The sequence below is a fragment of the Budorcas taxicolor genome, chromosome 9 (assembly GCF_023091745.1).
Source record: "Budorcas taxicolor isolate Tak-1 chromosome 9, Takin1.1, whole genome shotgun sequence".
NCBI classification, from domain to species: Eukaryota; Metazoa; Chordata; class Mammalia; order Artiodactyla; family Bovidae; genus Budorcas; species Budorcas taxicolor.
This window is the reverse complement of record NC_068918.1, coordinates 4,602,990-4,629,670: the sequence shown is the minus strand read 5'-3', so window position 1 is coordinate 4,629,670 and position 26,681 is coordinate 4,602,990. Positions and strand designations below refer to the sequence as shown.

The window sequence follows — 26,681 nt, the reverse complement described above, 5'->3', positions numbered from 1 at the left end:
TATATATTGTCACCCTACTTATTTAACTTATATGCAGAGTACATCATGCAAAATGCTGGGCTGGATGAAGCACAAGTTGGAATCAAGATTGCCAGGAGAAATATCAATAACCTCAGATACACAGATGACACCACCCTTATGGCAGAAAGCAAAGAACTAAAGAGCTTCTTGATGAAAGTGAAAGAGGAGAGTGGAAAAGCTGGCTTAAAGCTGACCATTCAAAAAACGAAGATCATGGCATCGGGTCCCATCTGTTCATGGCAAATAGATGGGAAAACAATTGTTTGATCCCTGGTCTGGGAAGATCCCACGTGCCAGGGAGCAACTAAGCCCGTGCGCCACAACTACTGAGCAGCAACTACTGGAGCCCGCATGCCTAGAGCCTGCACTCCTCAGCAAGAGAAGCCACCTCAATGAGAAGCCCGCACACTGCAACTAGAGAGTAGCCCAGCTCAGCGCAACTAGAGAAAGCCCATGTGCAGCAACAAAGACCCACCATGGCCAAAACATAATGTAAATAAATAAATCTTTAAGAAAATATGTTGGAGCGGATTGCCATTCCCTTCTCCAGGGGATCTTCCTGAACCAGGGATCAAACACAAGTCTGCTGCATAGCAGGCAGATTCTTTACCATCTGAGCCACCAAGGAAGCCCTGTTATAAAATAGTGATTCACAATTTTTAAAGACTATGCTGCATTTATACTTGTTATAAAATATTGGCTGTATTCCCCATGTTGTATAATACATCCTTGTAGCTTATTTTATACCTGGTGGCTCAGACGGTAAAGCGTCTGCCTGCAATGTGGGAGACCTGGGTTCGATTCCTGGGTTGGGAAGATCCCCTGGAGAAGGAAATGGCAATCCACTCCAGCACTCTTGCCTGGAAAATCCCATGGACGGAGGAGCCTGATAGGTCCCTGTGGTTGCAAAGAGTCGACACGACTGAGCGACTTCACTTTCACTTTCACTTCACTGGACCTCTTTATCCGCTGCCCCTAAATTGCCCCTCCCACCTTCCCTCTCCCTGCTAGTAGCCATTAGTTTTTTCTCTGTATCTGTAAGTCAGCTTCTTTTTTGTTATCTTCACTAATTGTTGTATTTTTTAGATTCCATAAATAAATAATACCTTGTGTTTCTCTGTCTGATTTATTTCACTTAGCATAATGCCCTCCAAGTCCATCCATGTTGCTGCAAATGGCAAAATTTTGTTCCGTTTTTTTATAACTTAGTACTATTCCATTGTGTATATACCATATCTTCTTTACCCATTCACCTGTTGATTGCCACTTAGGTTGCTTCAATTTCTTGGCAGTTGTAAATGATGCTGCTATAAACATTAGGATGTCTATATCTTTTCCAGTTAGAGTTTTGTTTTTTTTTTCAGGTACGTACCCAGCAGTGGGATTGCTAGGTCATTTGGTAGTTCCCAGTTCAGTTCAGTTCAATAACTCTGTGACCCCACGGACTGCAGCATGCCAGGCTTCCCTGTCCATCACCAACTCCTGGAGCTTGCTAAAACTCATGTCCATCTAGTCAGTGATGCCATTCAACTATCTCATCCTCTGTCGCCCCCTTCTCCTCATCTTTCACTTTCATCAAGAGGTTCTTTAGTTCTTCTTTGCTTTCTGCCATAAGGGTGGTGTCATCTGCGTATCTGAGGTTATTGATATTCCTCCCGGCAATCTCGATTCCAGCTTGTGTTTCTTCCAGTCCAGTGTTTCTCATGATGTACTCTGCATGTAAGTTAAATAAGCAGAGTGACAATATACAGCCTTTCCCAATCTGGAACCAGTCTCTTGTTCCATGTCCAGTTCTAATTGTTGCTTCTTGACCTGCATACAGATTTCTCAGGAGGCAGGTAAGGTGGTCTGGTATTCCCATCTCTTTAAGAATTTTCCACAGTTTGTTGTGATCCACCCAAAGGCTTCAGCATAGTCAATAAAGCAGAAGTAGATGTTTTTCTGGAACTCTCTTACTTTTTCAATGATCCAATGGATGTTGGCAATTTGATCTCTGGTTCCTCTGCCTTTTCTAAATCCAGTTTGAACATCTGGAAGTTCACAGTTCACATACTGTTGAAGCCTGGCTTGGAGAATTTTGAGCTTTACTTTGCCAGCATGTGAGATGAGTGCAATTGTGTGGTAGTTTGAACATTCTTTGGCATTGCCTTTCTTTGGGGTTGGAATGAAAACTGATCTTTTCCAGTTCTAGGGCCACTGCAGAGTTTTCCAAATTTGTTGGCATATTGAGTGCAGCACTTTAACAGTATCATCTTTGAGGATTTGAAATAGCTCACCTGGAATTCAATCACCCCCACTATCTTTGTTCATAGTGATGCTTCATAAGGCCCACTTTGACTTCGCATTCCAAGATGTCTGGCTCTAGGTGAGTGATCACACCATCATGGTTATCTGGGTCATGAAGATCTTTTTTGTACAGTTCTTCTGTGTATTCTTGCCACCTCTTCTTAATATCTTCTGCTTCTGTTAGGTCCATACTGTTTCTGTTCTTTATTGTGCCCATCTTTGCATGAAATATGCCCTTGGCGCCTATAATTTTCTGGAAGAGATCTCTGGTCTTTCCCATTCTACTGTTTCGCTCCATTTCTTTGCATTGATCACTGAGGAAAGCTTTCTTATCTCTCCTTGCTATTCTTTGAAACTCTACATTCAAATGGGAATATCTTTCCTTTTCTCCTTTGCCTTTAGCTTCTCTTCTTTTCTCAGCTATTTGTAAGACTTCCCCAGACAACCATTTTGCCTTTTTGCATTTCTTTTTCTTGGGGATGGTCTTGATCACTGCCTCCCATACAATGTCATGAACCTTGATCCATAGTTCTTCAGGCACTCTGTCTATCAGATCTCATCCCTTGAATCTATTTGTCACTTCCGCCATATAATCGTAAGGTATTTGACTTAGGTCATACCTGAATGGTCTAGTCATTTTCCCTACTTTCTTCAGTTTAAATCTGAATTTAGCAATAAGGAGTTCTTGATCTAAGCCACAGTCAGCTCCCACTCTTGTTTTTGCTGACTGTATAGAGCTTCTCCATCTTTGGCTGCAAAGAATATAATCAATCTGATTTCAGTATTGACCATCTGGAGATATCCATGTGTAGAGTCTTCTCATGTGTTGTTGGAAGAGGTTATTTGCTATGACCAGTGCGTTCTCTTGGCAAAACTCTATTAGCCTTTGCCCTGCTTCATTTTGTACTCTAAGACCAAATTTGCCTGTTACTCCAGGTATCTGTTGACTTCCTACTTTTGCATTCCAGTCCCCTATGAGGAAAAGGACATTTTGGGGGGTGTTAGTTCTAGAAGGTCTCGTAGGTTTTCACAGAACCATTTAACTTCAGCTTCTTCAGCATTACTGGTCACAGCATAGAGTGAGATTACTGTGATATTGAATGGTTTGCCTTGGAAACAAACAGAGGTCATTCTGTCATTTTTGAGATTGCACCCAAGTACTGCATTTTGGACTCTTTTGTTGACTATGAGGGCTGCTCCATTTCTTTTAAGTGATTCTTGCCCACAGTAGTAGATACAATGGTCATCTAAACTTCTGTTTTTCATTATTTTTAGTTTTTTTAAACAACTTCCATACTGTTTTCCACAGCAGCTGCATCAGTTTACATTCCCACCAACAGTGTACAAGGGTTTCCTTTTCTCCATATCATCTCCAACATTTGTTATTTGTGTTCTTTTTGATGATAGTGATTCTGAAAGATGTGAGGTGACATCTCATTGTGGTTTTGATTTACATTTCCCTGATGATTAGTGATGTTGAACTTCTTTTAATGTGCCTGTTAGCCATCTGCATTTGCTCTTTGGAAAAATATCTGTTCAGTTCTTCTGTCTATTTTTTAATCAGATTCTTTATTTTTTTATGGTGACTTGTATGAGGTATGTATATATGTTGGCTATTAACCCCTTGTCAGTGATATCATTTGCAAATATATTCTCCCATTCAGTAGGTACTGTTTTTGTTTAGTTGATGGTTTCCTTTGCTGTGAAAGAGCTTTTGTGTTTAATTAGATCCTGTTTATTTATTTTTGCTTTTGTTTACTTTAGGAGAGAGATTCAAAATCATTGCTACAATTTTTGTCAAAGAGCATTCTCCCTATGCTTTCCTCTGGGAATTTTATTCTATTCAGTCTTACATTTAAATATTTAATCTATTTTTAGTTTATTTTTGTGTATGGAGTAGAGAATGTTCTAATTTTTTTCTTTTACATGTAGCTGTCCAGTTTTCCCAGCACCATTTATTGAAGAGTCTGTCTTTCTCCATTGTGCAGACTATCTTTTCTCTCTTGTCATAGAGTAAGAATGACTTCACTTTCACTTTTCACCCTCGTGCATTGGAGAAGGCAATGGCAACCCACTCCAGTACTCTTGCCTGGAGAATCCCAGGAATGGGGGAGCCTGGTGGGCTGCCGTCTGTGAGGTCACACAGAGTCGGACACAACTGAAGCGACGCAGCAGCAGCAGCAGCAGCAGCAGCGGTTAACCATGCGTGTCAGTTGGGTTTATTTCTGGGCTTTCTATTCTGTCTCACCAATCTATGAATCTGCTTTTGTGCCAGAACCATACTGAGTTTTTATTACTATAGCTTTATAGTATAGTTGGAAGTCAGGAAGCATATCCCTCCAGCTGTTTCTCTTTCTTGATTGTTTTGGCTGTTCGAGGTCTTTTATGTTTCCATACAAGCTATTAAATTATTTGTTCTAGTTCTGTGTAGCATGCCCTTGTTATTCTGATAGAGATTGCATTGAATTGGTACATTGGTTTGGGTAGTATGGTCATTTTAACAATATTAATTCTTCTAGTCCAAGAACACAGTATATAGCAGTCTCCTTTTTAATAAATTGTTAAGATATTACCAACTTTACCCATTGACGTTTTCTTTCCTCAAGAGATCTGGTACTGTTTTTTTTGCTCTTTTATTTTTTTTCCTTTACTAAGTCTTTAGAACAGGATGTTTTAAAACTGTTTTACTTCTCTTCTACCTTTTTGAAAGAGTATACAATTTTGCAGTCTTACGAAGCAAATAAGGGCTTTGGCTTGAAATATTTAGTTGCCCTAACTTAGAACATGTGTTTCATGCATCTTTTTCTAAACCAATTTGTTTTTTCTTACATTTGACAGGAAAACATTTTTTTGTGTGAAGTTGCACATAGAAAATACTCAAATGTTATTGATTGACCTTACCCTTCCTATAGACTAGAAGATTTTGCACATTTGACAACAAATACATTTTTGTTCTGTACTTCTGTGCTTCAACTGGTATTTTAAAAAGCTGTTTGAGCTATTATTACTTATTTAATGATACATTCTCTATACAAGATTCAAGATCTCATTGGTTATTCCTTCAGAAATTCCCTTACTCAAATATCTTAAAGAATTTGCTCTCAAAATATTGACTGGGCAGATGCTCTGAACAACTAAAAAATTTCCTTTCCAGTATATTTTCATTCATCAGCAGTGGCATTTTAGAAGAATGTGGAGCTCTGCTAAGAACTTTTGTAATGTGCTTTGCCAACATTTAAGTATAGGGAAGCCAGGAGAGTGTGTGACCCTGCGTGATTGACAAGTCACCTCTGATAATAGCAAAAGAATAATTTCTTATCTAGAACATCAGAAAAAGCTGTTTTGTACTTTATTAAGATCTTACCTTCAACTTTTGTTGTCCATTATGGTAGCCACCAACACTTGTGGTTATTAAATTTTAATTTAGATTAATTTAATTAAAAATTCATTTCCTCAGTCACACTAGCCATATTGCAAAGGCTTAATAGGGCTACTGTTTACCAAATTGGGCAGTGTAGATATAGAGCGTTTCTGTCACCATAAGAAGTTCTATTAGAAAGGGCTATCTTAAAATCCTGAAGGATTTTTTTAATGTCTGCCACAGCTAATTGGATAGTTTCTCCTAGAAACATTTAAAAATTCATCATTAATTTGAATGTTTTATAAATGAAGGGTTTCCCCCCTTAAATATAACTTATAATGTGGAAATACTGTAAATTGATGTCATCATTCTCATTCGGAGAAAAGAAAGCTGTTATTTTATACTCAGTTTACAAATGAACACTAACATTTACATATTATATTCTTCTTTCCAAATTCCTGACTCTGTCAGCTTCATATTCATGTGATAAATAGCTACTGAGATCCTGCTACATGTCAAGCTTATATGTTTGGCCTACAACTGGTCTTTCCCCCTACCCAGCTTTATTAAGATATAATTGACATTATGTATGTTTAAGGTGTACACCATGATGATTTGATATACTTAATTACAAAACTGGAGAAAGGAACAGCAACCCATTCCAGTATTCTTGCCTGGAGAATTCCAGAGGAAGCTGGTGGGCTACCGTCTGTGGTGTCGCAAAGAGTCAGACACAACTGAGCCACTAACACACACATGCACGTGTAACAAAATGATGCCCACAGTGGGGTTAGTCACACCTGCAGCATCTCAGTGGATTACTGTTTCTTTTTTGTAGTGAGAACATGTAAGATCTACTTAGCAGCTTTCAAGTACATGATAGCGCAGTGCTAGCTATCGTCGCCATGCTGACATTAGACCTTAGCAGCTGCTCATCTTGTAGCTGGAAGATGAGTTTCCCCCTCTCTCCAGCCCCTGGCCACTACCATTTTATTCTCTGTTTCCATGAGTTTCGACTTTTTAATTTTTTAATTTATGTATCTATTTAATTTTTGGCTGCACTGGGTCTTTGTTGTGGCATGCGGGCTTTCTCCGGTTGTGGCGAATGGGGGCTACTCTTCGTTGCAGTGTACAGGCTGCTCATTGTGGTGGCTTCCCTTGCTGCAGAGCTTGGTCTCTCTTCCGCATGTAAGTTATATGGTATTTGTCTTTCTCTGTATATCTTATTTCACTTAGCATAATGCCCTCAGGGTCCATATGTGTTGTCACAAATGTCAGGATTTCCTTGTCTAAAGCTAACAATCTAAGTCAATATTTTCCAAGGGTTCCCAGAACACGGCCAAGAAAGGCTGAAGCTGGTTGACAAGTTACTTCAGGGTTCATAGCTGGGACCAAGATCCTTATGTCTTTTACCCAATGCACAGGCATGCAAAACTCTTACCGGATCTCTTGGCATATGTTTGTAGATCCCACTGCCCCCAGAAAAGCACTTTTGTCTGTGGATGGATCCCAGGTTTTTGTTGAGGGTGGGGCACAGTGGATACCAATACGGGGCATATTATTTGGCCATCTTGCTGATATCACTCTCCATGTATAGCTGGTCATGGTTGAGTGATTCTTCAAAAAACTCAAATTATAGAAAATTCAATTGTTAGACTGTGAAAATATTCTGGTATGTCTCAGTTTGCTTCAGTTTTCCTGCATTTATATTAATATAAGCAAGATTATGCCTAAATACTGGTGAAAAGCTACAGAAGCTATTATCAGAGCCCTATACTCTTCTAAAACATCACCATCAGTAAGTGTAAATACATAGTCATAGCATGTCTTCAAATTATTACATATTTTACGTCAGATATATTTCGGTTATTTAGATCAGATACATTTAGGCTCATATTTTTCAACAAAGAAGTATAATTTCATTTCTTTTGTGAGTTTCAAAGCCATGTAAAAAGAGCTATATTCCAAATTCCTTTAAATGCTAAATTCTCTAGACTGGTTTTTTTCCTTCCTCTTTGTCTTAAGATTTTCAAGCAAGGGGTGATAGGGCTCAGTGCAGCAGGGAGGAGGTTGCAGAATTCTTTAATTACTACAACTGCTGCTGTGTTATGCTCAGTCGTGTCCAACTCTTTGCAACCCCGTGGACTGTAGCCCTTCTGGCTCCTCTGTCCATGGGATTCTCCAGGCAAGAATGCTGAGTAGGTTGCCATTTCCTTCTTCAGAGGATCTTCTTAACCCAGGAATAGAACCGGAGTCTCTTGCATCTCCTACATTGGCAGGTGGATTCTTTACCTCTAGTTGCCACCCGGGAAGCCCCAATTACTACAACAGGGGATTCCAAAGCTTGCTACACTTTGAAATCATCCAAGGATCTTTCAAAAATATGGCCACCTACCTCCTACCCATCTCCCACCCACTTCCCAACCTGATTTAATTGGTCTCAGGTGTGATTTGGCTCTGGGTTTTTTTTTAGCTCGCCTGGTTGTTCTAACGTGAAGCAAAGTTTGAGAACCACTGCTGTGTAGAATCACCAGGGAAGCCTTTTAAAATATACACATTGGTCCTCCACTCAGAAGTTTGACTTTGGCTTTGAATCAGCAAGTCTGGGGTAGAACATAGCCAACTGTAATTTTGAAGTGCCAAAGGTGATTCTGAAGTGTAAATGGAATCAAGAACCACTGCTATATAAAAATAATTGTCCCCTCTGTTTCTCTTCCCCCACATCCCCTACATCTTTAATACATGGGGGGAATCACAAGAGTATATCTACCAAATCAGATCAAAAGTCCCTAGAAAAAAAGGCCCCAAGAAGGTTAATACTGGTTCTTCCCCTTTTTGAAATAATAGTGTACCCTAGAGGTGGAAACATAGATTGCTCCAGCTTGTGAAGAAGACAGAGCAGAGTCTCAGTATACAAGAAATGTCAGGAACTGATTTCTCAGGCCAGTGGTCTCCAGACTTTACTTAATCATGCGTCTGTAAAGCAGGGGGACTTACCTGGTGGTACCAGTAAGACTCTGTACTCCAAATGCAGGAGGCCCGGGTTCGATCCCTGCTCAGGGAACTGGATGCCACATTGCCACAAATGAAGATCCCAAGTGCCGCAACTAAGACCTGGTACAGCCAAGTAAATAAATATATTTTTAAAAAATACAATGTGGGGGATAACAGTCTGAGCACATGGATATTTTTATGGTTATCTGTACGTACTTCTGTACTTTCCTACATTATAAAATTTGCATAAAGACAGACTCTTTAAAGGATGGGTAAGATGAAATAAACAATATATACATAAATTTTGAATTTTAATAGGAAAAGCCTTTTATCACTTCAAAATTAATAATAATACATTGTTTAATAGGAATAGTGTGTTTGAATATGGAGTATTGATGAGCCTGCCATCATTTTGTTTGGTGTGGTAGCTGACAAGGGGCTCATGAAGAAAGGTGTCAGCTCTACTATTTTCTTTCTTTAACATAAGCATTCACTCGTGCTTATGTTATTAGATTTCTGTTTACCTTCTCCAGATGAATCTTTTGAAGACTTTTTTTTTGTCCTCGCTGAGTCTTCTTGGTGCATGTGGACTTTCTCCAGTTGTGGCCAGCAGGCGCTGCTCTCTAGGTGTAGTGCACAGGCTTCTCATTGCTGTGGCTTCTCTCGTTGCAGAGCACGAGCTCTAGGTGTGTGGGCTCAGTAGTTGTGGCAAGTGGGCTTAGCCACCCTGCAGCCTGCAGAATCTTCCCTGGCCAGGCATCGAACCCAGGTCACTGGACTGGCAGGTAGATGCGTAACCACTAAACCACCAGGGAAGTCCTTGTTAATTCTGTAGATTTGTTTTCATTAAAACTGGCTAATGAAACCCAAAAATCCATTTTGAAAGGCAGATATATGGGGAGGGAGGAGGGAGGGGGGTTCAGGATGGGGAACACGTGTATACCTGTGGTGGATTCATGTTGATGTATGGCAAAACCAATGCAATATTGTAAAGTAATTAACCTCCAATTAAAATAAATAAATTTATATTTTAAAAAGAGAAAGGCAGGTATCAACTAAAGTGTGCTGTGCTACTACACCAAGGGCAGACCAACAAGTAAGGACGCCATTAAACCCCTTTTGATTGGGGGAAATCAGACAGTATGTGATTATCTGACATATTCCAGGGCCAACCTATTTGTTAAATATTAATACAGCTTAATTTCTTGTTTTAAAGTGAGTATAGTGAGTATAGATAGATCTAGTATGCCTTTCCACGCCGTGGAGGATCATCTTGCTCCCCCTGGAATGTTTATACCCTGCTTTGAAGACCATTACTCCAGATGGCTACATAAAAAACCTTTTATTGCACAGTTCTTATAAATTACTGTAATTGAATAAAGATTGGAGAATGAAATATGAATTCTAATAGGACTTCCAGTCTCTTACCTTGGCCCTTACGTCAGCCTCTGAATTTGATTATTAAACTGTCCTCTCTTTTTAAGGTGGAGAAATTAATACTTCAGGGGACTTCTGACACTTATAAGGCATTTTTAGTTTGACCTTTGAGCTCTAAGATTACATTTCTGTTTTTTCTTCGAATCTGAATCATGGAGTTTCTATTGCTATTTAATATTTTTAAAGAGTTGCTTCAGAAATCTAAGATTTACTAGCCAAGATTAATAATGTGTTCAGATGAAATTTTAGCTGATAAGATACAGATTTAAACATAGCTGTCCTGTGCTGTACTTAGTTGTGTCCAACCGTTTGAGACCCCATGGACTGTAGCCCGCCAGGCTCCTCTGCCTGCGGGGATTCTCCAGGCAAGAATATTGGAGTGGGTTGCCATGCCCTTCTCCAAGGGATCTTCCTGACCCAGGTATCAAACCCAGATCTCCCGCATTGCGAGCAGATTCTTTACCGTCTGAGCCACCAGAGAAGCCCAAGAATACTGGAGTGGATAGCCTATCCCTTCTCTGGGGGATCTTCCCAACCCAGGGATCAAACTGGGGTCTCTTGCATTGCAGGCAGATTCTTTACCAGCTGAGCTATCAGGGAAGCCCAAACATAGCTGTAGCTTATCCCAATTACGCCTGGTGTTTGTTTGTTTTCTAGCTCTCTTCACAGAAGTCAGTGCCGTGGATACCTATGCTGAAATCACTGCCACTTTGGGCTATTGTTATTGCACATTTTTCTTACAACTGGACTTTTTATACTTTATTGACCTTATTGCCTACTTACATGAAGGAAGTCCTAAGGTTCAATATTCAAGAGGTAAGAAAAAATAAGCATCTACTTCTTATAGAGAATATACAGAATTTGTTCCTATCTATATGAAACTCAGCTATTTTGCATCTTCCATTTTACTTTGGTATACTAAATTCTAAGGACTTCTCTTTTTAGCCTTGCTTGTTCCTTTGCTCTATGTGTGTTAACTCTTGATTCAGGGTATCTTGGCTAGTATCCCCTTTAACTGTGAAGACCTTACTAGTGCCCAGTAACATGCCGGGATCTCAGATGACAAATACAGGTGGTACTCTGTGTGTGTGTGTATGTTAGTCGCTCAGTCATGTCCAACTCCATGTGACCCTATGGACTGTAGCCCACCAGGCTCTTCTGTCCATGGAATTCTCCAGGTAAGAATACTGGAGTGGGTAGCCATTCCCTTCTGCAGGGGATCTTCCCTGACCCAGGGATCGAACCCTGGTCTCCTGCATTACAGGCAGATTCTTTACCGTCTGAGCCACCAGCGTGGCCCTGCCGGTGATACTGCATTCCCTTGTGAAAGGGATGGGGGCAGGACTCTGCTGGCAGCCTAGGGGGTGCTGGAAGACACAAGATGATTGCACAGAGGTTGCTGTGGTGCTGTCCAGGCATTGGCAGAGCTGTAGTTGTGAAGCTGTATAAGACAGATCTCCCCAGAACTGTCAGTTCCTTCTGATCTCATCAAATGGAGACAATTCCTATTATTTCTGTGTTGATGGATTTTGTCTCTAAAGAAACTGAAGAAAAGCATAAAGAGAAAGAGGCATAATTTGTAAGAAAACTTGGTAGTGTTTTTTGTCTTCAGATGAAAGATGAATCAAAGGCATAAATGTTAGGAGTTAAAATGATAAAACTCTTAGAAGTGTACATCTTTGTGACCTGGCACTGGACAACAACTTCTCACATATGACCCCAAAAGCACCCATGACCAAAAGAAAAAACTGATAAGTTGGGCTTCATCAGAATTAAAAGCTTTTGTGCCTCAAAGGATATCATCAAGAATGAACACCCACTGAATGGGAGAAAATATTTGCAAATCATATACTTGATAAGGATTAAGTATTCCAAATATGTAAAGAATTTATACAACTCAATAATCAAAAGGTAAGTAACCCAATTTTTTTTAATGAGCAAAGGATTTAAATAGACATTTCTCCAAAGAAAATATGAAAATGACCAATAAGCCCATGTAAAGATGCTCAACACTATTACTCAATACAGAAATGGAACTCAAAACCATAATGAGACGCCACTTCAAGCCTATTAGAATAAAAAAAAATAAAACAGGAAATAACAAGTGTTGGTAAGGATGCAGAGGAAACAGATCCCTCATACATTGCTGGTAGGATGTGAAGTGTAGCTGCCATGGAAAACAGTTTGGCAGTTCATCCAAAAGTTAAACGTGAAGTTATTATGACCCAATAATTCCATTCCTGAGTCTATACCCAAGAGACCTAAAGACATGTGCAGGCAAAGACATGTACATGTACACAAAAGCTTATAACATCATTATTCATAATAACCAAGAGGTGGAAACAACCCAAATGGGATCAGCTGATGAACAGATAAATAAAATACAGTATATTCCCCTAAGAACTATTACTGAGGCAGAGTGGAAACACTGGAAGAAAAAGTAGCAGCCTGGGTGGTGAATGTAAAGATAGTAAGGCTGACTGCACAACTGCAATGGTTACATGGACCTAAAGCTATCAACACTGTTAAAATGAACCTTTCAGTCACCTCACTTCCAAAGCATACTGAAAACGTTGGCCACGTGGACCAAACCTTAAACTTCACCTAGATGGCTAAGCTGTGAAGAACTCCTCCGGCTACTTTTGAAAAACAAAATCCATTATACTGAAATATATCCACCAATTGCGTTAACAGAAGTTAAACTGAACTGAGGCTTTACCCATAGCTTGGGATGGATTTGTTGCAAGCAACCTCATTTTTCCTAAGCTTTCTGTTAACAGAGTTTGACTATAGTCTCCTACCGTAGTGACAAATTGCATGCAAATTTAAGGATCATTCCACTTGATGCTTCTTTTTGAAAATTTTCCAGGAGAACTATAAAAAGAATGCAGTATCAATAGCTGACTGGTAATTAGTATATGTACTTAATTGCCTTCATTTATTTTTCATTAATTTCTTTTAGTTCTGTAATGAGAGACTTTAAAACTAGAATCTTAAAAAAAAACAACTAGAATCTTTTTTCTTGACATTTTCATACCAAAACAAAACAAACAAACAAAAAAAGGCATTTTCTTTTTGAATCAAAATTAAAAGAAATGTGAATAGAGTTTGAAAATAATTCTCTTGTTATATAGAAGCTTCTTTTTTTAATGTTTTTTTCCTTGAAAAATCAGCATACTACATTCATGAAACAGCCTGTGTTCAAAATAAAGCTTGATTTGAGATGCATTGTATTTAAAATTATAATCTCATTAATTTAAAAGTTTAAAGATCTGATCATTTGTTATAAGCTTGCTTTGTTATATGTTTAGTTTTGTTAATTATCATCACTTTTACTTTTTCCTCATTTTTTCCTAGTGTCCCTACTTCTTACAACTCAGTGAGAGTTGAAGCAGTATCTGTTGGCCTATTTTGAATATTAACATTTTGGAATCAATTTTTTAAATAAATGAATACAAGGGACTATATCCTTGAACAGAATGCTTAATAACTATGGAAGACACACATGGACGTATATATGTGGTATAAATGTTGAAGATTTTAGCAGTTTTAGGTTGTCAGGGGAGTTTTTAACCACTGCAATTTTAAGTGGAAAAAGTAACTAGTGATTGTTGGTCTTAGCCCAGCAGAGGACAAGGCCAAGATCAGATAACTCTCTTCTCTATTTGTTACAGTTATTCGTGTGTAAGGTTCTGCCACAAACAACAGATGTGGTCCCACTCTGCAGAATTCTTTTTTAGTATCTCTTACTTAAATTATTTATTTATTTGGCTGAACTGGGTCTTAGTTGCAGCATGTGAACTCTTAGCTGTGGCATGTGGGATCTAGTTCCCTGACCAGTGTTGGAACCCCAGGCCCCTTGCATTGGGAGCTGGAGTATTAGCCACTGAAATTCTAAATGAAATAAATTTAAAGAAGAAATTACTCAATACCAGAAAAAAGAAGAATATTCAACCAAAGAAGTGGAACTAGAAGCATACAACATCTGAAAATAGATCACAAATTGTGATAAAAAATTAAATCTTTTCTTAAGTACACTTAAATTTAAAATATTAACAAATTTTGCTGATCTATTCCATTAATATACTTAGATAGAATTATTACCAGATTTACTAGATGGAATGTATTTATTCGATAGATGGGATTTATTTATTAGACAAATAGAATTTATTTATTAGATAAAATTATTACCAGGATGGGGTGGCCACATGTATACCTATGGCCAATTCATGTTAAACTGTGGCAAAAACCATCACAATATTGTAAAGTAATTATCCTCCAGTTAAAATAATTTTAATAAATAAAAAAGTAAATAAAAAATATTTCTCAAAAGCTTAGAGTTCATAGTAATAATAAAATAGTTAATAATAAATTAATTAGTAATAATAATAATGGTAATAATAAAATAATAAAATCAACAACTGTAGCAACAGAGAAAAAAGAAACAAAAATCCAGAACCAACTACAGAACAAATCAAAATATAAGAATAATAATAATTGTTCTTCTTGGGAAAACAATTATTATTACCAGATTATAATATCAGTGATAAAATATCTTTCTATCTTTTTTGTGTTTGTACATCTCTAACAGGTGTACCCATCTCTCTCAGACTAAAGTGTTCTCTTTTTAACTTTTTACTTTGTGTTGGGGTATAACCAATTAACAGACACTCTTGTGATAGTTTCAGGTGAACAGCAAAGGAACTCAGCCAAACATATACATGTATATCTGTTCTCCCCCAAACTTCCCTTCTATCCAGGCTGCCACATCCGTTGAGCAGAGTTCCCTGTGCTGTACAGTAGGTCCCTGTTGGTTATCCATTTTAACTGCAGTAGCGTGTACATGTCCATCCCAGACTCCCTAACTATCCCTTACACCCATCTTCCCCCCATCCCCAGCAACCATAAGGTCATTCTCTTAAGTCTGTGTCTGTTTCTGAAAAACCTTTGTTTTTATCAGAATTGGGCCATTTAGGCTTGGCACCTCAGGTTGTGCTTAAAGGAAAACCGAATAGAAGAAAGGAAAACTTTCTTTGAGTATGCTTTCTTCATTTTACAGAATGGGTGATTTCCTGAAAAGCAGTCAAATCAGAATGAATAACACATTTCCATGAGACATTCCATTTCATATCTCGTGGTTTTTCCATTTTGTTTAGGTGGTGTTGTAGAGGGAGATGAGGGGGAAAAATAGAGCTCTCCCTGTCACCCAGCACCTTTGTCCTCTGCTCGAAGCATGTGCGAGTGCTCCAGGCACTGTTTTTTTAATTTATTTTTTATTTCTTTTTTCAGGCACTGCTTTTTTAAACTGCATCTTCTTTATGTTGCATACTTTAATTTCAGAACAAAATAAACAAAAAACACAACACGCAACATTCAAACCCCATGTCAGACGTGCAAAGGAATAGAGCTTGAGGCCCTTGTATCCTGCCTTAGACAGAAGGACAGAACTAAAACCACTAGACATCAGCAGAGGGAGCTGGGCCAGGGCCACTGCCAGGAGAGTCACAGGGACACAATGCAGAGGGGACAAAGTCTGATGAGAAACTCCTCATCTACTTCTTCCATGTATCCTCATCACCCTGGATAGGGGCGGAGGGCTGGGGGGGATGGGGTACCAGCAGCCCTGGGCTCCTCTTCTGTCACTTCACCTTCATCAGCACCCGGCACTGATGCAGTTGAAGTAGGTCTGGGCATCCTCAAGCAAGAAGCCAGAAGAGAGCAGTTTCTAACAGCATCTGGATGGTGCTCACTTGAAAATAATTCATCAAGCTGTGCATTTGACTTATGTGATTTTCTCTGAATTTTATTTTATAATTTAAAAATGTTTTCAAAATAAATAAATTAAGACTGTCCTGTGGGGGAAAGCCCTAGGCTGATAGGAATACATCCTCTCACTGAAGCTAGACCCCAAATCCCAAAATAGCATTCAAGATCACCCTAAGCAAATTAGACTATGGGGAGCTCTGGTTCCCTGTAAGACAGGCTCTTTGGGACTGCATTGAGCTGAATCCCGGATTCCTTCTGAAAACTGAACTTATTTACTGTATTATATAAAAGTTAGCAGAATACTGCTATGTATTTGCTTTCATGTGGTGGTAGGGGTGTGTGTGTGTGTGTGTGTGTGTGTGTGTGTGTGTGTTATTTTGGTTCTTTTTCCCTCTATAATTAATCTTGGATATTCTTATTCCTTCCAGAATGGGTTTTTATCTGCAGTCCCTTATTTAGGCTGTTGGTTATGTATGATCCTGTCGGGTCAAGCTGCTGACAATTTAAGGGCAAGATGGAATTTTTCAACTCTGTGGGTTCGAAGAGTTTTTAGCCTTATAGGTACGTAAAAATGAATCATGTTGTTTTGGTTTACAATTATTTACTGTGTTTACATTGAAAGGCAAAGTAAAAGTGATAATATTAGTTATTTGTTCACATATCAAAACAATATATTTTAGCACACGTAGTACATCTCTGTATAAGATGGTTCCTTTTGAATGATGCATTTTGAGGATTAAGATTTATAATATCCTGTTATCTCTACCATACTCTTACAGCTATTAAAAAAAAATGGCTTGCTTTGCTAAATATCTTCCCCAGAATTTTTGTAAATCATTTTGTTTTCAACTCTAAGTTTGCAATGAAAATGAGAAAGTCTCCATCCCTTTTCTATTTTAAATTTCAATCAAAAATATATACTAGCATCATTATAGCAAATGAGGACCCATAAATCAAAGAACTCAAAGGAACCTTAAATAATCATGTTTCAGACTCTGATTTAAGAAAAGTGAATTTTAAAACGGTGTAAGACAACTAATAAGTTCCTTTATTGCAGTATCTACAAATACAGCATTTCCATCATCACAGAGAGTTGCTGGATGGTCCTGCTATAGGCACAGAAAACACAGCAGCTGCTCATTACACTCCTTCCTATATTACTTTTATGTTATGCTTAACTGCCTGTAATAAACTCCGTGTACCACTTTCAGTTGTCAAAACCTAGATGGAGTATTTTTCTAACCTTATCTAACAAAGTTTATTATTTAGTTTACCTTCTTTGGTAATGTGAATTTTAAATCATATTCTGTATCAATTGTTGCCTCTCTCTGGAACCATATGTTTTAGTCATTCTCTTGCTCTTTTCTCAAACATTGTAGAACTTTAGCTGAGTCCTGGTCACATGTAAATTTAATAACATTGCATAAAGAGATTTTTTAACTTTTATAATAGTTGCATTAATTCCATATATTTTCCAGCACTTTTTATTTCAGTTCAGTTCAGTTCAGTCACTCAGTCAGTCGTGTCTGACTCTTTGCGACCCCATGGACTGCAGCATGCCAGGCTTCCCTGTCCATCACCAACTCCTGGAGCATGCTCAAACTCATGTGCATTGAGTCAGTGATGTCATCCAACCATCTCATCCTCTGTCATCCCCTTCTCCTCCCGCCTTCAATCTTTCCCAGCATCAGGGTCTTTTCAAATGAGTCGGTTCTTCGCATCAGGTGGCCAAAGTATTGGAGTTTCAGCTTCAGCATCAGTCCTTCCAATGAATATTCAGGACTGATTTCCTTTATTTATGAAACTATAATTGAAGCTGAATCTTCCAGGCAGTACAATGTTTCTACAGTAGGTGGCAGTAATATCAAATCTCAGATTTATGCTATATTAAAGAGCAAGCAAAGACTAATGCTGGGGCTTGTTTTTTTTTCTTTCTATAACGTTTTAACTCCAGGGATGATTGGACCTGCGATATTCCTGGTCGCCGCAGGATTTATAGGCTGTGATTATTCCTTGGCTGTTGCATTCCTAACCATATCAACAACACTGGGAGGCTTTTGCTCTTCTGGATTTAGCATCAACCATCTGGACATTGCTCCTTCGTGAGTACTGATTTAAGATTGGTTCAGATTAACTTTAAGTTATTATTTAAATTACTAATCATTATTTAATCATTATTAATCATTAATTGTAGTGAATTATGCATAACATAAACTTTACTATTGATACCATTTTTAAAATATTTTAGAAGTTCTAATGTATTTTTATTTATTTATTTATTTATTTTTTAACTTTTAATTTTGTATTGGGATAAAGCCAATTAAAAATGTCGTGAAAGTTTCAGGTGACGAGCAAAGGCACTCAGCCAAATATATACATGTATCCATTCTCCCCCAAAACCCCCTCCTACCCAGGCTTCCAAATAACATTGAACAGAGTTCCTTGTGCCTCAGAGTAGGTCCTTGTTGGTTATCCATTTTAAATATAACAAAGTGTGCATGTCCATCCCATATTTCCTAATTATCCCTTCATTAAGTGCATCCATTCACACTGTCGTGCAACCATCAACATGATCCATTCAAGAACCCTTTTTTTTCTTATTTTTAAAAAATATTTGTTTCTTTATTTAGTTTGCTGGTTCTTCATTGCTGCTCAGGCTTTGTTCTAGTTGGGGAGAGCAAGTTCTGCTCTCTGGCTGCAGTGTGCTGGCTTCTCGTTGCGTTGGCTTCTCTTGTGGAACAAGGGCTCTAGGGTGTCTGCTGGGTCAGTAGTTGTGGCACAAAGACTCAACTGCCCCGAGGCACATGGGATCTTCCTGGACCAGGAATCAAACCCACATCTCCTGCATTGGCAGGCAGATTCTTTACCACAGAACCACCAGAGAAGCGTGTTCCAGAACTCTTTTTTATTTTCCCAAGCTGAAACCCTGGACCCATTAAACACTAACTCCCATTCTTCCTCCCTCACCCCCAATCCCTGGCAACTGCCCTTCTACTATTTTCTTGTGTCTATGAATTTGACTGCCCTAAGACTGACTTAAATCCTTAAACAAAGTTTCAGTTTACATAATAATTAAAGCATGAAGTTGTTTTTAAATTTAAACGTTTAACTATCATCACCTCTGTAAAAACATTACATACACCGCCCAGCTAGAATAGGACCTTTGTGAAGGCAGAGTTCTTCAGAGTCTTAACGTTCTCAGGGCTCACCATGGAGCTTGGCCCATGGTGAGCATTTAGTTGGCTGGATGAATGCCCAAGACCAGACCAAGTTGTTTGTCCAATTATGATCTTACCTATGTGCAAATATATTTGTTTAGTACTTGATAGCATATAAACCATCTTCACAAACATTATCGTGTTTGATTCTTAAAGCATCCCTTTGAGAAAGGCATTCATGACCTATTTTATGACTGAGAAAACTCAGATTCAGAGAGGTCAAGTGACTCATCTTGTATAACTCAGCAAATAAGTGATAGAGCCAAAACTTCCCCTAGGATCCTACTTTTAAGCCCAAAATTCTTTAAATAGCTATTTCTCTGGAACTATTCTTTGGGACACATTCTTCTAGAATTCTTTTGTGCCAGTTGACACAAGATAGATGGGGGGACTGTGTGAATATTTTAACCCAGAGGATTTGGTACACTTAATGTTTTAAAAATAATGAATATGAATTTATTTTTAGAGAAAAGACAAGTAGTCTCCTACCCCTTACGCCCAATTTTTCACACCTAGACTACCTCAGAATCTTCCTATTCCTATTAATCCTCAGTCTCCCATCCCTTCAATAAATACTTCTAGATAATCTAGTTTCTTGTTTTGTATAAGAAGTCCAAGAAGGCGCTGCAGGATCAGAGTCTTTGTATGCCTGGCTCCAGGCAGAGTCCTGTCTGCTGTTCCACAATGCCTTCCACTGGGATTCATTCTCAGCCTCTTGTCCGTTTCCTTTCCTCCCCATCCATATGAATCCTCCACAGCTCACATCCTAGTTCTTCATTAAGCCTTTCCAGACCTTTGTGCTTTTTCTTTCTCTTTGTTTTCTCAGTTTATAATTTTATGCTGGATATCATAGTTTCAGTTCAGTTCAGTGGCTCAGTCGTGTCCGACTTTTTCCGACCCCATGAATTGCAGCACGCCAGGCCTCCCTGTCTGTCACCAACTTCCGGAGTTCACTCAGACTCACGTCCATCGAGTCAGTGATGCCATCCACCCATCTCATCCTCTGTCGTCCCCTTCTCCTCCTGCCCCCAGTCCCTCCCAGCATCAGAGTCTTAATTCCAATGAGTCAGCTCTTCGCATGAGGTGGCCAAAGTACGGGGGTTTCAGCTTAAGCATCATTCCTTCCAAAGAAATCCCAAGGCTGATCTGCTTCAGAACAGACTGGTTGGATCTCTTTGCAGTCCAAGGGACTCTCCAGAGTCTTCTCCAACACCACAGTTCAAAAGCATCAATTCTTCAGCGCTCAGCCTTCTTCACAGTCCAACTCTCACATCCATACATGACAACTGGAAAAATCATAGCCTTGACTAGACGGACCTTAGTTGGCAAAGTAATGTCTCTGCTTTTGAATATGCTATCTAGGTTGGTCATAACTTTTCTTCCAAGGAGTAAGCGTCTTTTAATTTCATGGCTGCAGTCACCATCTGCAGTGATTTTGGAGCCCCCAAAAATAAAGTCTGATGCTGTTTCTAATGTTTCCCCATCTATTTCCCATGAAGTGATGGGACCGGATGCCATGATCTTCGTTTTCTGAATGTTGAGCTTAAGCCAACTTTTTCACGCTCCTCTTTCAATTTCATCAGGAGGCTTTTTAGTTCCTCTTCACTTTCTGCCAGAAGGGTGGTGTCATCTGCATATCTGAGGTTATTGATATGTCTCCCGGCAATCTTGATTCCAGCTTGTGTTTCTTCCAGTCCAGCGTTTCTCATGATGTACTCTGCATATAAGTTAAATAAGCAAGGTGACAATATACAGCCTTGACGTGCTCCTTTTCCTATTTGAAACCAGTCTGTTGTTCCATGTCCAGTTCTAACTGTTGCTTCCTGACCTGCATACAGATTTCTCAAGAGGCAGGTCAGGTGGTCTGGTATTCCCATCTCTTTCAGAGTTTTCCACAGTTTCTTGTGATCCACACAGTCAAAGGCTTTGGTATAGTCAATAAAACAGAAATAGATGTTTTTCTGGAACTCTCTTGCTTTTTCGATGATCCAGCGGATGTTGGCAATTTGATCTCTGGTTCCTCTGCCTTTTCTAAAACCAGCTTGAACATCTGGAAGTTCACAGTTCACATATTGCTGAAGCCTGGCTTGGAGAATTTTGAGCATTACTTTACTAGCATGTGAGATGAGTACAATTGTGCGGTAGTTTGAGCGTTCTTTGGCATTGCCTTTCTTTGGAATTGGAATGAAAACTGACCTTTTCCAATCCTGTGGGCACTGCTGAGTTTTCCAAATTTGCTGACATATTGAGTGCAGCCCTTTCACAGCATCATCTTTCAGGATTTGAAATAGCTCAATAGGAATTCCGTCACCTCCACTAGCTTTGTTCGTAGTGATGCTTTCTACGGCCCATTTGACTTCGCATTCCAGGATGTCTGGCTCTAGATGAGTGATCACACCATCATGATTATCTGGGTCGTGAAGATATTTTTGGACAGTTCTTCTGTATATTCTTGCCACCTCTTCTTAATATCTTCTGCTTCTGTTAGGACCATACCATTTCTGTCCTTTATCGAGCCCATCTTTGCATGAAATGTTCCCTTGGTATCACTAATTTTCTTGAAGAGATCTCTAGTCTTTCCCATTCTGTTGTTTGCCTCTGTTTCTTTGCACTGATCGCTGAGGAAGGCTTTCTTACCTCCTCTTGCTATTCTTTGGAACTCTGCATTCAGATGCTTATATCTTTCCTTTTCTCCTTCGCTTTTTGCCTCTCTTCTTTTCACAGCTATTTGTAAGGCCTCCCCAGACAGCCACTTTGCTTTTTTGCATTTCTTTTCCATGGGGATGGTCTTGATCCCTGTCTCCTGTACAATGTCACAAACCTCATTCCATCGTTCATCAGGCACTCTATCTATCAGATCTAGGCCCTTAAATCTATTTCTCACTTCCACTGTATAATCATAAGGGATTTGATTTAGGTCATACCTGAATGGTCTAGTGGTTTTCCCTGTTTTCTTCAATTTGAGTCTGGATTTGGTAATAAGGAGTTCATGATCTGAGCCACAGTCCGCTCCTGGTCTTGTTTTTTTGACTGTATAGAGCTTCTCCATCTTTGGCTGCAAAGAATATAATCAATCTGATTTCGGTGTTGACCATCTGGTGATGTCCATGTGTAGAGTCTTCTCTTGTGTTGTTGGAAGAGGGTGTTTGCTATGACCAGTGCATTTTCTTGGCAAAACTCTATTAGTCTTTGCCCTGCTTCATTCCGCATTCCAAGGCCAAATTTGCCTGTTACTCCAGGTGTTTCTTGACTTCCTACTTTTGCATTCCAGTCCCCTATAATGAAAAGGACATCTTTTTGGTGTGTTAGTTGTAAAAGGTCTTATAGGTCTTCATAGAACCGTTCAACTTCAGCTTCTTCAGTGTTACTGGTTGGGGCATAGACTTGGATTACTGTGATATTGAATGGTTTGCCTTGGAAACGAACAGAGATCATTCTCTCAATTTTGAGATTGCAACCAAGTACTGCATTTCGGACTCTTTTGTTGATCATGATGGCTACTCCATTTCTTCTGAGGGATTCCTGCCCACAGTAGTAGATATAATGGTCATCTGAGTTAAATTCACCCATTCCAGTCCATTTTAGTTCTCTTGATTCCTAGAATGTCGACGTTCACTCTTGCCATCTCTTGTTTGACCACTTCCAATTTGCCTTGATTCATGTACCTGACATTCCATGTTCATAGCTTAATTTGTAATTATTTCTGAATGTAACGCTTCTCTTTCTTCTTGCCCTAATCTCTTTGGGAGCTTTCTCAGACTGAGACATCTTATATATCCATATCACAACTGCTGCACAAGGAGAAGCACCCCCAGTCCATAGTTGTTGAGTGGTTGATGTACATGATCATACTCAAAAAAATAGGAGCTTCCATCTACATACCCTTAACAGTGGGGAACTGAGGAAAGAAAACAAGTGACACTTGGATATTGGGCCAAGAAACAATTTGAAACAAAAGATAGCCAAGCAAAAGCTCTGGTGCTGTCACCTCTGAGGGTTCAGGGCCCAAGTCTGTCCTGTTGACCCCCGGCAGTACTGTGCAGGGCCATCGGCAGTGCTGTCAATCAATTACATGCATGGAAGAAGGAAAATAGATTTTCTTCTTTTATTATTTTATTTTATTTATTTATTTTTGGTTGTGCTGGGTCTTTGTTGCTGTGTGGGCTTTCCTCAAATTGTGGTGAGTGGGGCTGACTCTAGTTGTGATGTGCAGGCTTCTCGTTGTGATGGATTCTCTTGCTGCAGAACAAAGCTCTTGGGCACATGGGCTTCAGTAGTTGCAGCTCCTGGGCTTTACAGCACAGGCATAATAGTTGGGGTGCACGGGCTTAGTTGCTTCCCGGTACTGGGATCTTCCAGGACCAGGGATCAAACCCGTGTCTCCTGCATTGACAGGCAGATTCTTTACCACTGAGCCACCAGGTAAGCCTGGAAAACAGATTTTCGTATTCAGTATCATGAGAAAATCCTTTCTAGAAAACTATTTGTGTATTGACCTTACTGTGTGTCAATCAACACTTTGCTTTAATGCTCTTTCTTATGAGAAACAGGGGAAGAATTTTGTGAACTTTACAAGCTAGAAAATGTTAAGTATACATGTTGTTGAGTTTAGAACTAAAGGAGTTTTAGAATTCCCCAGTGGTCCAGTGGTTAAGGCTCCTCACTTCCAGTGCAGGGTGCACAAGTTCAGTCCCTGTTAAGGGAGCTGTTAATAAGATCCAACATGCCATGCAGGGCAACCAAAAAAAATTTTTTTAATTAAAAAAAACTAAAGGAGCTTAACATAGTGAGGAAAGAGAAGAAGAATACTTGAAAAGTAAATTAACCTCAAGAAAACCTTGTTAAATATAGTGACAGTTTGAAAGATCGGATACAAGCATAACTGAAATAATTAAGAGCCCATTGACATGGAAGGAGTGAAGGTGTAAGAAGCCTTTTCAGCGGAAGGGCCTAAGCAGGAGCCTGAAGGCCCAAACACATCTCTCCTCGGGACTTGAGGCGGACGTGGTATTTACAAAGTAGACTAAGTCTCATTACAGAAAAGGATTCAAGGCATAGCAATAATTAAAGGACTGAAATATGTTCCCTTATGCGATTGATTAGAAGAGGAATCTGGAAAGGATTTCCCTGGAAGTAAGTTAAACGAGTGACAGTGTTTTTATAAACTACAGTGTATAGATTATACATGCAGTGTATACAGTGCACAGTTCGGACGTGCAGTGTATACAGCGCATAGTTCGTACAAGCAGGGTATACGATGCATAGTTCGTACGTGCAGGGTATACAGTGTATAGTTTATACAGTGTATAGTTTTATCATAGAAAGTTAGAACTAGGAAAGATTTAGAGTGTTCTTTATGCAGACTGTGGTCCATGGACCACTGGCATCATTACATGAGAGCTTGTGCAAAATGAAGATTCTCAGGAATCTCTCCAGACTTAGTGAACCAGAATCTATGTCTTTAGATCATCAGGGATCTAAAGGATCCTTTATATCCCTGTGTTTTCAAGCATGAGGCCCAGGGCTGGCCCAGTCCTCTAGTGCATACAGCAAATGTCTATATAGTACCAGTTGTACATTCAGCCCTCCACATGGCACTATAGAAAATAAAACCCAGCTCCTGCTCACAAGGCAATCAGTCTAGTTTGGGAAAGAAACAATAAAAAATCATTGTAGTAAGTTATGATGATAATTCATTCTTTCAGCAAATACTTATCACGTGCCTACCTACTAAGTGTCAGCCAAAACAGCCCAGCTCTGGCCTGTGGAACCCTTAGTCTAGGGTGGTGGACATGAAAGAAACAAATAAAAACTAACTTTCTGAAGAGAAAGTAAGAGAATATAATAGGGGGCATAAGGCAGACCAGGGAGCAAGGGAAGGTCTCTCTGAGGAACTGATACTTATTTAAGCTAAAGCCTCAACGATAAGCAAGAAGTTAGGCAAAAAGGAAGTAGTGTTCTTGACAGGAAAATTTACATGGCAGGAAGAGGAAATTGGTGTGTGTCTCTGTCTGCTTGGGCTGCCAGAATAAAACACACAGACTGAATACCTTAAACAACAGAAATTTTCTTACAGTTCTAGAGGCTAGAATTCCCATCAAGGTACCGACACCTTGGTTTCTGGTGAGGACTCTTCCTGGTTTGCAGAAGGGCCAGCTTCTTGCCCTGTGCTCGCACGGCCTTTCCCTGGGTACGTGTGCATGGGTGTGTGCAGAGAGAGAGCTCTGATGTCTCTCACTCTTCTTATAAGGGCATCAGCTTTGCCAGATTAGAGTCCCGCTCCTTATGATCTCATTTAACCTCTATCACCTCGTAAACAGCCTGTCTCCAAATGCAATCACATTGAGGGTCAAGACTTTAACATATGAATTTTGGAAGCACATAGACATTCAGTCCAAAACTCTGTATTTCACTTAACTGAGAGGTCACTTGTGGCTGAGATGCAGGGAAGAAAGCCACTGGGGAGTAAGTAGGGGCATATAGTAAGTATTTTAAATTGTATCCAAAGCAAGTAGGAAGTGACCTTCTCTGGTCACTTTTAAGGTCATTCTTGTGTGAACAAATACAAGCAGAGAAAACCAATTAAGAGGCTATTGCAGTAACCCAGGGAGGCGGTGGTAATGGCCCAGAATGGAGATAGGAGATGTATAAAGATAGATAGATTTGAGATCTTTGTAAGTACAATAGAAGTGACTTGACAGTAGTTTAGACCTGAAAAGTAAAGAAGATACCCATGATGATGCATGCATGCTCAGTCGCTTCAGTTGTGTCCAGCTCTTTGTGACCCTATGGACTGTAGCCTGCCAGGCTCCTCTGTCCATGAAATTCTCCAGGCAGGAATACTACTGGAGTGGATTGCCATGCTCACCTCCAGGGGATATTCCCAACCCAGGGATAGAATCCACATCCCTTGCATCTGCTGCACTGGCAGGCAGATTCTTTACCCACTGAACCACCTGTTGTTGTTGTTTAGTCGCTCAGTCGTGTCCGACTCTTAGACCCCGTGCACTGCAGCACACCAGGCTTCCCTGTCCTTCACTATCTCTCGGAGCTTGCTGAAGCTCATGTCCACTGAGTTGGTGATGCCATCCAACCATCTCATCCTCTGTCATCCCTTTCTCCTCCTACCTTAAATATCTCCCAGCATCAAGGTCTTTTCTAATGAGTCAGCTCTTCACATTAGGTGGCCAAAGTATTGGAGCCTCAGCTTCAGCATCAGTCCTTCCAATGAATATTCAGGACTGATTTCCTTTAGGATTGACTGGTTTGATCTTGCAGTCCAGGGGACTCTCAAGAGTCTTCTCCAACACCACAGTTCAAAAGCATCAACTCTTTGGTGCTTTATGTCCAAGTCTTTATGGTCCAACGCTCACATCCAAACATGACTACTGGAAAAACCATAGCTTTGACTATACAGACTTTCATTGGCAAAGTAATATCCCTGCTTTATAACATGCTGTCTACGTTTGGCATAGCTTTTCTTCCAAGGAGCAAGTATCTTTTAATTTCATGGCTGCAGTCACCATCTGCAGTGATTTTGGTGCCCAAGACAATAAAGTGTGTCACTGTTTCCATTGTTTCTCCATCTATTTCCCATG

At 39.6% G+C, this 26,681-nt stretch overlaps 1 protein-coding gene across 2 annotated transcripts in view; it reads left to right on the top strand.

Moving 5' to 3' along the window:
• Window positions 1-26,681, top strand: part of SLC17A5 (solute carrier family 17 member 5) — a 76,808-nt gene that overhangs the window by 38,075 nt on the left and 12,052 nt on the right. For both annotated transcript variants that reach the window (XM_052645749.1, XM_052645750.1), the window contains exons 7-9: window positions 10,757-10,915; window positions 16,294-16,426; window positions 17,820-17,967. In XM_052645749.1, coding sequence (XP_052501709.1) covers window positions 10,757-10,915; window positions 16,294-16,426; window positions 17,820-17,967 — 440 coding nt within the window. The remainder of the gene's footprint in view (window positions 1-10,756; window positions 10,916-16,293; window positions 16,427-17,819; window positions 17,968-26,681) is intronic.